General features: G+C 37.7%; 1 protein-coding gene across 1 annotated transcript in view; it reads right to left on the minus strand.

Moving 5' to 3' along the window:
- Window positions 1–17,323, minus strand: part of LOC103087504 (catenin alpha-2) — a 310,874-nt gene that overhangs the window by 175,669 nt on the left and 117,882 nt on the right. The window contains exon 3 of the mRNA XM_007465356.1: window positions 15,610–15,805. Coding sequence (XP_007465418.1) covers window positions 15,610–15,805 — 196 coding nt within the window. The remainder of the gene's footprint in view (window positions 1–15,609; window positions 15,806–17,323) is intronic.

Here is a 17,323-nt window from a genome sequence, read left to right on the forward strand (position 1 = left end):
CCCTACCTAATTTCAAGACTTACAAGGCCATGGTAATCAAGACAGTCCGATACTGGTGAAAAGACAGGCAGGTAGACCAATGGAACAGAACAGAGAGCACAGAAACAGACCCACACATACATGAGCCCCTATTATCAGTTTAAGTAAAGAAGATTACCCTTGATAATGTGGGTGGGCCTCATTCCAATCAGTTGGAAGGCTTTAAAAGCAAAAACAGAACTGCTGAAGGGGAAGATATTCTGCCTCAAGACTGCAGCACTGACTCCTGTCTGAGTTTCCAGCCTGCTAGCCTACCCCACTTGGTAGCTTCTACAATCACGGGAACCCATTCCTTAAAATAAATCTCCTGATATATGTACATATATAGCCTACTGGTTCTGTTTCTCTGGAGAGTCTGACTGATAAACCTATCCTCTCTTTTAGTTGTCTTATAGGTTCCTCCCCACCAAAAAAAATTTTTTTTCTACTTTGTTCTCTATGGAGGGGTTAGGAAAGGCCTTTCTGAACAAGTGTTTTAAATTAGCATTTATAGCTAATTTAACACATAGCTTACTATGTGTTAGTCACTGATTTAAGTACTCTGCCTATATTAACAGCTACCCCAAAAGATAGGTACTACTGTTATTCCCAATGTACAGATGATGAAACTGAGGCCTATGGGGATATTAAGTGACTTATCACACAGTTAGTAAATATTGGAGTCAGGTTTCAAATATAGGTTGTCTAGTTTCATAACTTACGTTATAGCTATGCTATATTGCCATTTTAAAATGGATGGATGTAGGGCATATTTTGGAGTTAGGCTAATAAAATTAAATTATGGTTTTGGATGTGAGGGAAGAAGGAATAAAGTATAATTCATGCTATTGACTCAACTAAGTAAGTTGTTAGTCCCATGACTAAATGGGGAAAAAATAAAGGAAGGTGTATTTGGGTTTGAGTGAGAGCAATATTACACAGATTTACTTCCAGCAGAGGCCCAGAGGTAAACATTTTGGAGTCTTTGGCATATAGAGTGAGATGACTGACAGAGAAGGAAAGAAAGCCCAGGCCTGAGCCCTGGCACATTCCAAAATTTAGATTCTTAAGCAGATGTGGAACCAGAAGGAGGTGGAGGAAAGGAGATACTGTGAAGCCAAAAAACGTGAGAAATAGGGGTGGCCCAGGAGGGAAGCATGGTTGTCAACTCCATGTGATGCTATTGAGAGACTGAGCAAAGCTGTAGAGAGAAATGGCCAGATATGACGGACTGCTGAACCCAGTAACTCTGACCACAGCAGGTTTCACGGAGTGGTCAGTCTGAAAGCCAGAATGGTGCGAGTGAAAAAGAGACCACCCGTAGCACATTTATTTTAAAAACTCATGGGAGATAGATTTGTGATAGAGCAAGTACAGCAAAATGTTAATGACAGACTTAGGTAGCGGTTTTGCAGGGATTCCCTGGAAAACTGTTCAATGTCTGAACACTTTCATAATAAAATGATGGGGGATATGCATGGAAAATATGGACATCACATTCAGGACTGTGGTTCCCTGGCCAAGCTGAGCAGTGAGTGCAGGAAGGGAAGGATATACAGACATTGAGGTAATAAGCAGGCAGCTTCCACTCCATGGACAAAGTTTTATTTCTTAAGCAAAGAGCATACTGGTATTCTTGTTATTCCTCATGTGGTTCTGTATCTATTATATTGCATGATAACAAGAAAAGTAAATGTGGGGTAAGAAAAATGGGGTTGTTGGAGGTGGTTTGCAGTTAGGTAAGGTTTTCTGTTTGTTTTAACCTATCACATTTGCATCTGTTTGAACTGCTCTGGTAGAAAGGAAGAAACTGATAATTCCAGAGTGGGATGAGATCACCCAAGTTGAGTCTTCCAAAAGGTGACAGGCGAAGGGGACCAAAAGCTCCAGTGGAGGGGAGGTTTGGGAGAAGAAGTGGCTCTTCATTCTTTTTGACCCATGAGAACAAGAATACAGGTAAACAGCATTAGGCAGTGACTCTTGATTTGTAAACAGCATTAGGCAGTGACTCCTGATTTGTAAACAGCCTTAGGCAGTGACTCTTGATTTGTGAATAAACAGCATTAGGCAGTGACTCTTGATTTAAAAAGAAGTCATTAATCTGCTGCCTTTCCTATCTGCCCTTTTCTCTCCAATTTAACAGGAAGTCCATTATTAGCTTATAATGATTAAGATTCTCTACACTTAGCTTTGAGATGTTGGGATGGCATCTCCGTAATTTATTGTAAGGTCTGATTTTTCCGTATTGCCTGTATGTCACTCCTGAGGGCCGGTCTTCTAGGACCTTATGTTAGCATGCAATTAGCAAAATTCAGCATGGCTTTAGAAGCTGTTTGCCTTGCCCATTTATTTTCTTTTCCAAAAGCTTGCTCACTCAGTCTCAGTTTCAGAGGGGGTCCACTGCTAATGAAGACAGCCTGGGTTGCATCAAGTTGCTGGCATATATCATAATTAGGGATGCATCAGTGAATCAGCTTCATTTTGGACAATCATACCCTGTTGTTATTCAAGATGTTTACGTCAAATGCATTTTTGATTGAATTACAGACTTAGCTATTAGGGAGGAAATGCTTGATAACCAGTTTTCTTTATGTGGTAGTGTAGCATATTTCCTTTTATGCATGGTAGGGATCAGATGTTTGGTTTAATTTTACCTTAAAGCAAGGTGAAATTCAAATGAAATGGAGGTTATTTAGTGATCTACCTGAAAGATTGTTTTTAATTTTATAATTAAAATATCATAAAACTTTACGTTTACAACTGGCCTGTTATAAAGCATAAGAGCTCAATTTGTTGCTCGGTTGTTACAAGTACCATAACAATGATGATAATGATAAAGGCAAGAGCCACCAGGCTTTTAGAGCCTGCAGCTGCTAGGTCTGGTGCTAAGCACTTTACATGCATCCCATCATCTGCTCTCCACAGCAGTCTGGGAAGTGTGTGTATGAATAGCCCCACTTAACTCATGCAAACACTGGGGCAGAGAGGATAAGTAACTTGCCCACGTCACACAGCTAATGCAGCATGAAAACTGCAGAACTGGAATCTGACTCTGGGTCCACTGCCTCACACCTGCCACCATGCTCCTTCCTGACACCTGGTCCATCCCAGGGTGGATCCGTATGAATAGCATGCCTGGCTCCTCTTTAGTCTCTGACATTGTTTTTTCTTCTTTTCCCTGGATTTCTATTTTCTTTCTTACTGTGTTTTGTATATCCTTGTAAGCCTCTTTAAATCTTTTCTGTGAAAGGTAAGAACAGTTTTCCTTAAGTTGACAAGTTTGGACCTCAGTAAAGGGTATTAAAGGGAATAGTCCTCAGTTGGCAATCTTTGAAACCAGATTTCCCATTTTATTCATGCAGATGTATAATTTACCATTCTTTGCAACTCAGTTTAAGAATAAGAATATTTTATCATCCACACTGCATTTTGTCCTTGCCATTTTGCTAAGCACATACGCATAAGGGCTTGTTATTATGGTTTCTTACTATTGTGCTCAGCTCAACTAATAATGTATCAATATTGGTTCATTAATTGTTACAAATGTACCATAATAATATTAGACATTAATAATAGGGAAACTGGGTATAGAGTTATGAAAATTTTCTATATTACCTTTGCAAATTTTCAGTAAATCTAAAAGTATTCTAAAATAAAGGTTTTTCTTTTTGTTTTTTTGTTTTTTTTTAATGCAACAAGTTTAGGTGATTTTTGTAGAGACACAAGTTTTCAAATCAGTAGGGTAAATCCCTAGGACTGAGACTGATGGGTTGTATGGTAATTCTATGTTTACTTTTATTAAAAACAAAAAAAACGCCAAACTGGCTTCCAAAATGGCTAATTCATTTTGCATCTGAATGTACAAGAGTTCCTATTGTTCCACATCCTCATTTGTTACTGTTAATCTGGAGGATTTCATTGACTCTAGTAGGCATACAGTGAAGTCTCTTTCTTGTTTTAATTTGCATTTCCTTAATGACAAATGATGTTGAACATTTTTTCAAATGCTTATTTGCCATCTGTACATTTTCAGGTCATTTGCCTATTTTTTAATCTGATGGTTCCTTTTCTTATTGTTGAATTTTTTAGAGTTCTTTATATATTTTAGATACAAATCCTTTATCAGGTATGTGACTTACAAATATTTTCTTCCAGTTTATGATTTTTCTTCATTGTCTTTCACAGAGAAAAAGGTCTCAATTTTAAGTTCAACCTACCAATTTATCTTTCATTTATCATGCTTTTGGTGGTTCCATTTTTAAATTGCATTTCTGTAGCCTGAAATCATCACCCTGTTTAATTTTTTTGTATTAATTGTCTGTCTCTTATCAGAATGTAATATTCCTGTAGGCAGAGAATGTCTGTTTTCTTTCTTCTGTATTTTATACTCCCAACTCCGCAAATATTACATGTGCTTAATAGATACTTAATAAATATTTGTTGAATTAGTCAATTAATGTACATGGAGCTCTTTCAGCATCAGTATGGAATTGAAATTACTAACAGAATGATGTTGCCAACTAAAAATTGTCACTTGCCATCTGGCTCTACAAGGATCAGGTCTCTAGCCACTGCAGTCACTGACCTTCAACACACCCTGAAAGGAGTTCAGGGCATAGATGAGGAATGAGGCACTCTTGTGCTCTGGGAAAAAATGGCAGAACACGCTTCAGATAGTTAGATATTTTCAGGAAAAGATTTTATGAGCCCAATTTCTTGCATCCTCTCATATCTAGGAAAGCTCTAAAATCATTAATGGATGAGCAGCAACCTTCTTGTGACTAGCAGCAACCCTCTGTCAAAATGTGCGCTTGAATGCATGTCTCCCCCTTCACCAAAATCACATATATACCGACCAGAACCACCCCACTTCTTCGGAGCAGTTCCTCAGAGCTAGCCAAGAGGCTGTCTCCCAGGCTATGATGCTCATGTTGCCCCAAATAAAATCTAACCCACAACCTCCACATTGTGCATTTTTTTCAGTCGACAATGTTAAGAGAACACATACAGTGCCTATTACAAATGGAGTAACAACCAATAAATGGAAGCTATTATATTTATTATTCTTGCTGAAAGATTACAGCATTTTAAAAACCCAAGGTCTCCAGAAAGAGGGGTGAGATGAAAGAATTGTCTACGATTATCTCCCAATATGTTGCAACAAGAGCCATAAACAGGGCTCCAGGATGATGTGGCATATTCCTGGGCCCTCAGCTAGTGCAAACTTTGGTGCACTGGTGTATTTTATTTAACAAAATATGCAATATATAAAACTACTGCAAATGTTAAAATCTGCATTAAGATGAACCCTAAAGCGTATGGCATTTTCACATTTATGCATGTTTTTCTTCATGATACTTTCATATCAAACCTCTTTTTATCATTTTTGTCATTGTATATATCTCTAGGTTTTTTGTATTTTTTTAACTTCTGATAGCAAAGCTTCTGAAAATTTATCTCATTCCTGGATAGCACCCTTTTCAATGGAAATAAAGACTTTAGTTAAAGATGATGTATATAAAGATGTAAAAAGTTTAGGCTATTAACGATTCTCAAACTTTGGAAGCATAAGATTCACTGGAGTACTACCTGGAAATAAAGATTCCCAGGGTTACCCCAGCCATACTGAATCTAGGTTTGTGGCTAGGCCCAGGAATATCAATTTTTTATGGACATTGCCCAACCTCACCCAGGTAATTCTGAACCAGGTGGTCTGTGAACTTCACTCTGAGAAACACTTGTGTAAGAAAGCTCTATAAAGGAGGGAAGCAGGTGCCATGGAAGGGACGGTGAACAGCAGTGTGGGGACACAACAAAGCATCACCAGATCCCTGACTCAGCTGCAGTCTGAAACTGCAGAGACACTCGCCATACCAACTTCAAGGTCTGCCCTTACTTGATCTAATAAACATGCACTCTATTGCATTACTTGAATAATAGTATTTTTTTACAGTAATGGATCCTACTCAGCAAAGTCCAGGCTCCAAGAAGTGAGACATGTGATGAGAAATGAGTTCTCTTTCTTTCTCATCTAGTTTTTGCCTCTCAAATCCCCATTTTCTGTCCTAGAATTCTCTTCTTCTCTGAAGGTGCCCCCTTCACTGGAAGCACCTGCTCCCCTAGCTCTCCAGCCATACAGGAGTGAAATATCACCCCATGACAAGAGGACCCCACATTCACAATACAGGAAAGTACCACCCATATAAGGGTAGTCAGGCCGCCGCACAGTACAGAAAAAGGAAGTTCAATATCTCTAGTAGACTCAAGCTTTCAGGATGCAAAGAGTAGAGGCATAAAGCAAGGGATACCTGAGAAAAAGGACAAGCAGAGGAACATCAGAATCCTTGCAATACCCGCAATGCTCCTCCTTAGAGAGGCTGACGTCTGTAGAAAGTGGGGTAGGAAAGAGGACACTCCCCTCCTTCTTCCCCACAGTGTTGCTTTACATATTAATAGGGTTGCTGGAGGAAAAGAGGCAGAACTGCGTGAAATTAGGAGCTTCTTGTCCAGGGAAATGGCCTCTGACCAGATCTCAGCTGGGGAATTCACACAGTTGATAAAAATGGGAGTTTCTGTTGGACAGCTCATTCCACCAATACTGCATCCCAGTACCAAAGCGGATGGGGAAGGAGAAAGCTACCAGGTCATCAAGAGGCAAAGATTTATTCCTCCTCAGAGATGTGAGGACACCTTTCTCTCTCCCTCTGTTACTTTTTCTCAGTCTTGTTGTCTGTCTCTGCCCACTGTTCATCAGTTACTCAATAAATATTGATTGGGTAAAAAAATAATAGTAATAGTGGAACTAGTTGATATAACCATATCACTCCACATTTGAAATTGTATCAAAACAAAGAAAAGCTTGAATGAATAGTGAAAGGTTTGACCATCTCTTTGATTTAGGAAATGCTTCCATGAAGAAGCTATACCTCTTTCATCTATCTGTACCTCTTTTATCTATAACTCTTATCACTTTGCTCCATGAGATCCCTCTTAATGTTGGGTTAAGGCCATGTACATTTCTGTCTACACCCTGGCCTGGCACATCTTATTGGCTGGGCCATGTCTTAATTGTTTTGATTTGTCTTGCCCAGACAGAGAGTGGGCTGTTGACAGAAGACTGAAAACCCAAGCAACAGCTCCAAGGCTTAAGAGGGTATGGAAATATAATAATGAAATAGCACAGAACCAACTGCTGTGTTACACCATTAAATTAATCTGCTTATTGGGCAAACATGAAGGACAATGTCTATCTTTCAAATGACAGCTTTTGGATCTATTTCATATCTAAGAAGATTCACAAAGACAATATGTGAGCATTCCATTGCTAGCACATATTGTTACACACCAATTAAACAAATTAAATTTTAAAAATTCTTAGATATTTAAGCCTGTTATAAATTGGCCTTTTTAATTGCATCCAAGGAAGGAGTAATGGTCAGTTGTATTCAATAAAGAAAATCCCTTGAAACATGTGAGAGATTCACACAGATGCCAGTAACAGACAAAAAATATAAAAGCATCTACAGCAGTGCTCAAATATCAGATATCCATGGTCCATTAAAACTTCTCCTCTTTTATTCAAAATAGTTGAGATCATTTCATCTAATCTACTTTCGTTCTGATGTTTTCTATAAAACCCATTCTTGGGTATACCTCTCTTCCCTACTAGCTTTTTATTTTTATTATTTTTAAAATTATTTATTTATTTATTTATTTATTTTTGTCTGCCTTGGGTCTTCGTGGCTGTGTGTGGACTTTCTCTAGTTGTAGCGAACGGGGGCTACTCTTCATTGAGATGCGTGGGCTTCTCATTGTGGTGGCTTCTTTTGTTGCGGAGCATGAGCTCTAGGCACACGGGCTTCAGTAGTTGTGTCAGGCAGGCTCAGTGTGGCACATGGACTTAGTTGCTCCATGGCATATGGGATCTTCCCATACCAGGGCTTGACCCCATGTCCCCTGCATTGGCAGGCGGATTCTTAACCACTGCGCCACCAGGGAAATCCCCTACTAGCTTTTTAGATAAAGAAGTCTGCATCACCTCATGCAACCAACCTGCATTTTGTCCCTCTGTTGTATCCACAATTCGTCTCATCAGTGGCTCCCTCTCTTGATACAGGCTCTGATACTTCTGATTTGGGCTGAACAAAATAAGCAAGCGAGCAAGAAAACAATCATACTCTGCTTGTCTGTGAAAATCTTCAAGATCATGCATTAAGTACTCACATGTGCCAGGCACCCTGCCAGTCTCCAGAGGTACGCAAAATAATAACACGTGGTCCTTCACTTGAGTCTCAGACTATCTTCAGGGGCAAAAAGAAATATGTGCAGTATATAGCGTAATGATGACCAAAGAAGGGGATGGGTAGCTTTCCTGCCTACATCCTTTACTTCACCATCTACTCTGTTCTTTCAGCATCTTTTTATTTAGCAACTGTCCTTGCAGCTTCCTGAAAATGTACTTTAAGTAGAATTAATGATATCTTTCTAGCAAAATCTAAAGCGTTTTCTCATAAATCATCCTCCATGATCTCAGAAGACTTTGACGTGATTGCAACAACATTCGAGAGTCTGGATTGATCACTGTCTTTTTTTGCAAAGTATTCTATTCTCTTGGATTTCAGGATTCTGTACTATCTTTGCTGCCTGGTCACATGTCAAGGCATGCCTTCCCTCTCTGATTCATTTCTATCCCATTTTCAACGTTAATTCAGATTTTCTTCCAAAACTAAACCTCTTCTCTTCTCTGTCTATTGGTAAGTACTCAAAGAAAGCTCTGATTCTGAAAGCTTCATTTATCAACTCCAAAAACGTTCAAATTTCTGTTTCCCCAAACTTCCATTTCCATAGCATTAACGATCTGCTAGGCAGTTCCACTCATCCATCAATGTTTAAAATCAAATTGGTCCTCCCTTCCCACCCCTGTCATCCCTGAAGATGTCCCGATTAAGTTGTCTAAGGCCAAAAAACATAGAATAAATATTGACCTTTGTCTCTTCCCTTCAACAAGTGGCAAATCTTTTATTCTATTTTGCAATGTCTATAACATTTAGCTTCTTATTTCTATTCCCATGGCCATCACCCCAATCCCAGACCCTCAAAGTATTTTTCGTTTTTTTGTTTGTTTGTTTTCTTTGCAATATTACAATAATACCTAAGCAATCTGAGTCCAGTCTTCCTCTGATTTAGTCAACTTTTCATTTAGTTGCCAGATGAATCTCTCTAAAACATCACTTAAATGGGTAAAAATCAAACTTCTAACTTCCTTCCTTCCTGTCTGTCTTTCATCATGTTGTCTACATGTCACCTAGTTCCTGAACTTCCTAATCTGGTCCCTTTCCATCATTTTACACATAGTTCTAACTATGCCTGAATATGAAAATTCTCATCAAATCAGGGCTTCTATATCCATCCTCCAATTATCAATGCCATTCTTATATCTTTGCCTTTTAAAATCAGATTGCTTAAATCTGAAATGTTTACCCCACTAGCCCTCACAAATTTTTAATCAATCCTCAGGTTAAGCATCACTTCCTTCTTGCTAATTCCAACTACATGGCTTTCTTTTACAACAACATTAAATATTTCCCTGTTCTACAGATTTATTTCTAATATATACTTACATTATAGTTATACTATATACTCAACACATATTCCCTGAATGCCTACAGAATGTCAGGCATGGTAAAACATCATTTGGCATAGAATTATATCTATCCATAACATCTTAATATAGAATATCAGTCTGTCCCTGCTATATGTCTCCCCTATCTAACTCTATGTAAGATACAAGCTCATAAATCTCATAAAATGACTGATTGCTATCAGCTCACTAAAGTGAACCAGTAGCTAACATAGACTGATGAGTCATCCAAGTGGGGCTGATGAGCAAGAAGCAAATTAGTCTATTTCTTTTCAAATCGGCTGCACAAAGGAATCACCTGGGGAGCTTTAAAAACCTCAATGCCTGGGTTGCACCCCAGAGTTCCTGACTTAAATGATAAGGCTTGAGGCCTAGATGTCAAGAATTTCCAAAGCTCCTCAGGCGATTCTAACATTTGCTAAAATTTGAGAACCGCTAGATTAGCCCATAGTTTAGAAACTAGAGTCTTCAATCCAGGGAGAGCTTGGTGGTAAACATTAAAAATGTTTTGGCATTCTTTGTCCCAAAGCTGGCCAGAGCTTCAGTATGAAGACCTGATTGAAATAACTCCCTCTGCAATCCCCAGTAGGAGCTTTTCTATGTACAGTTCACAGGCTGCACAACTATCCAATCATAGTTTGCTGGGACCACTTAACAACTACCACTAATTCTAAGCCACACTGAGCTATTCAATCCTCCTCGGGAGACTGCTAGACACTGATTCAGCTCTCCTGGATTCTGGGTCTAAGACTGATCATTAATAAGAAGGAAAGCTATTTTCTTAAGGAGTACAGATTGATTTCATAAATTATAATGAATAAATTTACTCTGACATTTATATAAAATTTAATTTCTCAAAAATCCTTGTGACTTCATTATGTAAAACAACCTAATGAAGCAAACACAACAATTATTGTCTGTTTTTGAAAAATGGAGACACTGAGGTTGAAAGTGGTTAAGTGATTTAGCTTAAATCATATAGTCAATGGCCAAAGTAACACTGGAAGTCAGATATATTAATCAAACAACCAATGCTCTGCTAACTTCATATTTTAACCTCTTTGAATATCACCTGCCATGTGCTACAGCATCATGCCAAGTCCTTTAAGAGCAGAAAGAAATCCACGCACATCATTGGTCCTATCCTAATGAAGTTTAAACTTAAATTAGGAAGATAATATACATATATGTAGTACTTTACTTATGATAAAACAGACAGACAGACACACACACCCTTGACCAACCATCTTTACCCAAGTCTAAACTATCCCATCTTTATCCAAATCAAAAATATCAGTGTTCTAAGCTTGGAATACGATTTCTCTTCTTTATATATGTTTAGGTAATTTATTTTGTTACTTGTTTTTAATACAAATGCTGTCATAAGCCTGCTCAAATACCTTTTTTTGCAGTTTATAACTTAGAGTACAGTAAAATCTTCTACTGAAATATTCTAGGGTAAAGATATCGTCATCACTCATACTGAGCACTTTAAAAAACCTGACATGCAGCCTTGGATTAAATATATATATTTTTAAATGATAAAGAAATTCAAACAACACTAAGTTTAATCCTATGAGATACAATAATGACATAGTTAAATAGATAATTTCATATATAATCTTGCCAGATTATAGTAATTATAAACATGAATGTTGTGAAACTTCAAAAGAACAATAAATCATTCTATATTAAAAATCTGAAAATGGAGATGTACAATACTAAAGCTTCAGGCATTTACTCAGGCTGAAAATGTTTTTTAAAAGTGGCAATCCTGGGACTTCCCTGGTGGCACAGTGGTTAAGAATCCACCTGCTAATGCAGGGGACATGGGTTCAAGCCCTGGTCCAGGAAGATCCCACATGCTGTAGAGCAACTATGCCCCTGTGCTCTAGAGCCCGCAGAGCGACAACTACTGAAGCCCACACGACTAGAGCCCGTGCTCTGCAACAAGAGAAGCCACCGCAATGAGAAGCCCATGCACTGCAACAAAGAGTAGCCCCCGCTCACCGCAACTAGAGAAAGCCTGCACACAGCAACCAAGACCCAACACAGCCAAAAATAAATAAATAAATAACTTAATTAATTAAAATTTTAAAGTGGCAATACTTTTGGCCATTTGATCTAAAAAAGCAAAAACAACTCAATAGTAAAAGATATCTAATAGATTTAATTCTGAAAGTAAACATCATTTAATAAGTAACCATGTGTGGATGCTAGAGCCACTTCAAAGGTGGAAACTGTTTCTAAATGTCAGTGTTTTCATAATTTCTGAATATCATCTTATGTATTAGAAAGTAGACGTCTATGATGGAAGGAAAGATACTATGTTTCAAAGTTTCAGTGACTAAATACACACCTGCCCTAGTCCTCACTTACTCTCCCAAGTTCCTTTCTCCCCATCTCTCTCTGAAAGTCAACTCAGCCTCTCACTTACAAATAAAATCTGGGTAATGGGCAAATAGAAAATTTGGGCAAAGCCAGACAGGCTACGGATATTATACAACAAATAACCGAGTTGGGGCAGAAAGCAGAAAAGAGAGCCTGTGGGTACAGAACTGGAAGGAGGGTGTGAGGACCTTGTTCTCAGGGAGAAGCACAGACGTCTGAAGTGTATTTGAGACTGAGAGGTATTTGAAGATGAGAGAAACACAAGAGAATTTCACAGGCTTCTTCCAATAAAATTTGTTATTTTGCAAATATAACAACATTTCCTTGAATTTGACCCTGTTCAGAAAAGGACATGTAGCAGTTAGGCTTTAAACAGTCAACACATAAGCAACATTTCTTATGCATAATTTTTCTGTAACAAGAAATGGGTAATATAATAAAAATTTAAAATATCCTCTAGAATAACAACCATGATAAGCTGTCCTAAATTAACACCTTTATAATTTCTCACTCTAATATTCCTAGGACAGTCTGGCCAAGAACTATTTTGGTTATTATATTATGTCCACAAAACACCATTTCATACAAGCTTTGAAAATCTAAAATATAATTTCTGCAGAAGGTGTGAAAACTAAATCTAAGGAAAAAATAAGGGAGAGCTAAGAGGTTGCTGAGGAAACTAAATGAGAAAATGTAACTTGTCTGATAACAGATAAATCTTTGAGAAAATGGCCTAGAGACCAGTTAATAAAAACCCTCAGTACTAGGGAGAGGTTCACTATATTGATGGTGGTGATGGTTTCATGGTGCACACACCTGTTAAAACTTATCAAATTGTACATTTTAATGTGTGAAATTTATTATCTATCAGTCAACCAAAAAAAGGAAAAAAAAAAACTAGCCAGGCTACAGATGCATGAACACGTGTCCATCTGCAATTCAGAAGCAGTACCAGTTTTCAGTAGCACTTGGATACTTGGAAGCTATCATGTTGCTAAAACGCATAAACAAATATACTCCATCCACATTAGATGAAATATGTAAAATTTAACACTTCAAATTAAAATAACAATTTACATGAGTGTAATATAAATAAAATTAACTTTTAGGGGGAAGAAGATGGCAGTATGAAAAAGGGTTATTTCCAGGGGTCAAATATCCATCTGCGAATTTAAAAAGTGGTTGGTTTGCAAGAAGAAAGGGGATAGAACACTCATTCATCTACTCCTTCATTCATTCAACAAATATTTATTGAAGTCTGATGAGTGCTAAGCATTGCAAATCAATGACCACAAAAGAGACAAAGTGTGTTCTCTACCTTCATTAATTTCTAGTGTGGCAGAGAAGAAAGTTATCAATCAAGTCACCTCACAAAAATTAAATTATCCTGTGGAAAGTGACAAGGAAAAATCCATGAAAAAGTATGACAGGAGAGTCAGGGAAGGTTTCCCTGGGAAAGTGTTCTTTGAGCTGGGATGTGTAGAATGAGTCATCCTTAACTGTGAGAGAGGAGACAGCATGTATAAAGGCCCTGGGACAGGTAAAACATGGTGCTTCTGAATAACTAAAACAGAAATTGGTGAATTTAAGGGATATTTAGGAGTTAAAATCTATGGGTCTTGTAATAGACTGTATCTGGAAGGAGACGGAAGTAGCAAGAATGATACCAAGATTTCTGCAATTGGATAGGTATGTGTGGCATTCATTAGATAGGAAATGGAGGACACAGGCCAGGCTGGGGGTAGGTGTCTGTTCTAATTTCATGCTGTCTTAGAATTTTCAACTAAAGCTGCTGAACAAGACTACATCAAAATTAAAAACTTCTGTGCATCAAAGAACACAACCAACAGAGTGAAAAAGTAGCCTACAGAATGGGAGAAAACATTTGCAAAACAATATCTGATAAGGGGTCAATACCTAGAACTCTTAACTACAACAACAACAGTAATAAAATAAATAACCTGAGTGAAGAATAGGCAAAAGGCTTAAGTAAACATTTCTCCAAGGAAGATATAAATATGGCCAACAAGCATATGAAATGATGCTCAGTATAACTAATCATTAGACAAATGCAAATCAAAACCACAATATCACCTCACACCCATTATGATGACTACTAAAAAAAAAAAATAGAAAATAACAAACATTGTCAAGGATGTGGAGAAACTGGAACCCTTGTGCACTGTTAGTGGAAGTGTAAAATGGTACAGCTGCTATGGAAAATAGTCTGGAGGTTTCTCAAAGAATTAAAAATAGAAGTGGGCTTCCCTGGTGGTGCAGCTGTTGGGAGTCCGCCTGCCGATGCAGGGGACGCGGGTTCGTGCCCCGGTCTGGGAAGATCCCACATGCTGCGGAGCGGCTGGGCCCGTGAGCCATGGCCGCTGAGCCTGCGCGTCTGGAGCCTGTGCTCCGCAACGGGAGAGGCCACAACAGTGAGAGGCCCGGCTAACAAAAAAAAAAAAAAAAAAAAAAAAAAAATAGAAGTACCATAGGATCCAGCAATACCACCTCTGGGTGTAAATCCAAAAGAACTGAAAGCAGGGTAATGAAGAGATTATTTATATACCCATGTTCATAGCAGGATCATTCACAATAGCCAAAAGGTGAAAGGGACACAAATGTCTATCAATGGATGAATGGATAAAGAAAATACCACATAAATACATGATAGAATATTATCTAGCCCTAAAAAGGAAGGACATTTTGACACATACTACAACATGGATAAACCTGGAGGACATTATGCTAAGTGAAATAGGCCAGTTACAAAAAGATAAATGCTATATGATTCCACTTACATAAGGCATCTAGAGTAGTAAAACTCATAGAAAAAGAAAGTCAAATAATGGTTGCCAGGAGCTACAGGAAAGGCGAAATTGGGGGTTGTTTAACAGGTATACAATTTCAGTTTTACAAGAGTTCTGCAAATGGGCTACTCAACCATGTGAATATACTTTACATGACTGAACTCTACACTTAAAATGATTAAGATGATATATTTTATGTTATATGTATTTCACCACAATTAAAATTTTTTAAATATGCTGAATAAATATTGATAGTATTATAGCTATTTTGCTAGCTATATAATTGATCAGTCAGTAGCTAGCTAACCAGAGAGAGAGATTTTTGAGGAAACCTGTGAACTGAAAATACAAATTTGGAAGTCATACAAAGAAACAATAATTTTATTACATGACATTCTTCTGTTCCCTTCATCCTTAAAATCTTGAATTTTCAATGACTATAAGTGTACAGTATTCTCATCCTATCCTCCCTAAAGCCTGAGTTTGACACAAGAGTCTGGTTTCATCTCCAGGAGAAAACAAGTTGTAGATTTTCAAGCAACAGCAGAAATGGAGTGTTTCCAGCTGTGCTATACTGCTACAACAAAAAAAGTCTCTACCTGTCTATGCACCTAATTCCAGCAAAATCAAAAATGAGAAGTGTAGACGGGAAAAAAATAAGACTACTCTTTTGAGTAGTCTTATTTTTCTAGAGAAAAATCCACTGTTTACACATCAATATACATCCCTCTAGAATAATATTATTCTGCCTACCTTGTTTGCGTACATCCTCAACAGAAGCAACCAATTCTTCTTTGAGATCTTGACTCTCCTTAGCAATCTGTTCACCCTTTTCCAGAAAGTTCTGAGTGGCTTGCTCTACAGATGCAGCCAGTACATGGGCTTTCTTTGACCTCCCTTTCTTTTTACCAGATGGGCCTTTGTTGCTTGTGTTGACAAGGGTCGTCACCTTAAATACAAAAGAACAACTGTAAAATTACTCTGCATAACTGTCTAGAAATAGCATATTATCATCTCATAATTTTAAAGTATCCTTTGCTTATTAAGTCATGAATACACATCACATAGCCTTATCTTAAGGAAAATGTGGAATTATATGGTTTAGCATATAAATTAACAGCAATTTATTTCCTGTAGAAGAAAAAAGCATGTGAATAAGGAAGAAAAGCAGATTTGCCAGTAGCTCAGTTTCCAATCCACTGGAGGGGGTGCTTTCACAGGTTGACAAATTTAGCACTGGTTGGAATACGCAGCTTCAGGGAGGAAATAAAATAAAATAAAATGTAGAATTGCCTTTGAGCTTTGAATCAGAAGAACCAATAACTGAGCCCAAAAGTCAGGGCAGAGGTGCATGAGTAGTTAATAAATGGTGGGCCATCAATATGCATTATTTATGTGTCACTTACCAAGGACTTTTGAAGAGCCTTGCTATTTCTGATTTCATCTTATAAAAACAAAATGGTAAATTTGATCCAAAGAGACCGAATGATTCAGTCTCAACATTTGGTTAACCTGTTAAAATTTCCAGAATTGAAATTAAACTTGCATTATCACTCCTTTTCTAAGTATCATAATTTGGATACAATATCTCACCTGCCAAACTTCTTTTAGCACTCTGTCTAGAGCTATTTAATCTGCTAACAAAGCTTTTAATATCTTTTAAACAACTTATCTCCTGTAGACTTCTGAACCTTTATTTTCTGCCAGTGAGAAGTCTGGGAGGGAAATGAATGCAACTGTTCCATATTCTATTCAGCTAGTCATCTACACCTCTGCATTTTTTTTTATCAGCTTCATAAGAATGTGGATGCTGTGGTTTATTTGCACTGACGTGTGTCCTGGTTAGCAAACTAAAGCCTTTATTGGAGGTTATCAAGAAAGCTCGTCTACAGAAAAGTTCTAAATGCTATAGTCTCTACAATTTACTCCAAATCCAAGAGCAAGCAGTTATTAGGCAAAGTCACAATTAATGTCCAGTCAGTTTACAGGGCAAGAGATAATATCAGAATAAAAGTATTGAATAAATGTGAACCAAGATGATGAATGTAGCAGAACCATTACTTCAGAAGTGGTTAATACAGCGTTGGGAGCTGTCATGTTCAGCTTTCTTTTGATTGTTAATAATTAGACACAGTGAATTAAAGAAGGACTCTGTAAGGACACTTAAGTACAAACACTAGACAGAAAAAAGAAAGATAAAGTCATTAAGAATAAGACTGTCAGAAAAACGCTAGTTAGCTGTAAAATACGTATGCAGTCAGTTAACACCTTGCAGTCTTTTCAGTTCCACCCACAGAGGCAACCATCAGAAGAAAGCCCGCCTGTCTCCGAAGTTACTTTTTGGAGGTACAAGAATGTTCTCCTTAAAGACGGTTTACTCTAGCACATTAACATAGCTCTCTTCCAGGAACCCCAACTCTCCAAAGAGCCGCTACCTGGAAACGAGTTCTTATGCTCCCTAAGCAAA

The sequence above is a fragment of the Lipotes vexillifer genome, unplaced genomic scaffold (assembly GCF_000442215.2).
Source record: "Lipotes vexillifer unplaced genomic scaffold, Lipotes_vexillifer_v1.1 scaffold1324, whole genome shotgun sequence".
Lineage (NCBI taxonomy): Eukaryota > Metazoa > Chordata > Mammalia > Artiodactyla > Lipotidae > Lipotes > Lipotes vexillifer.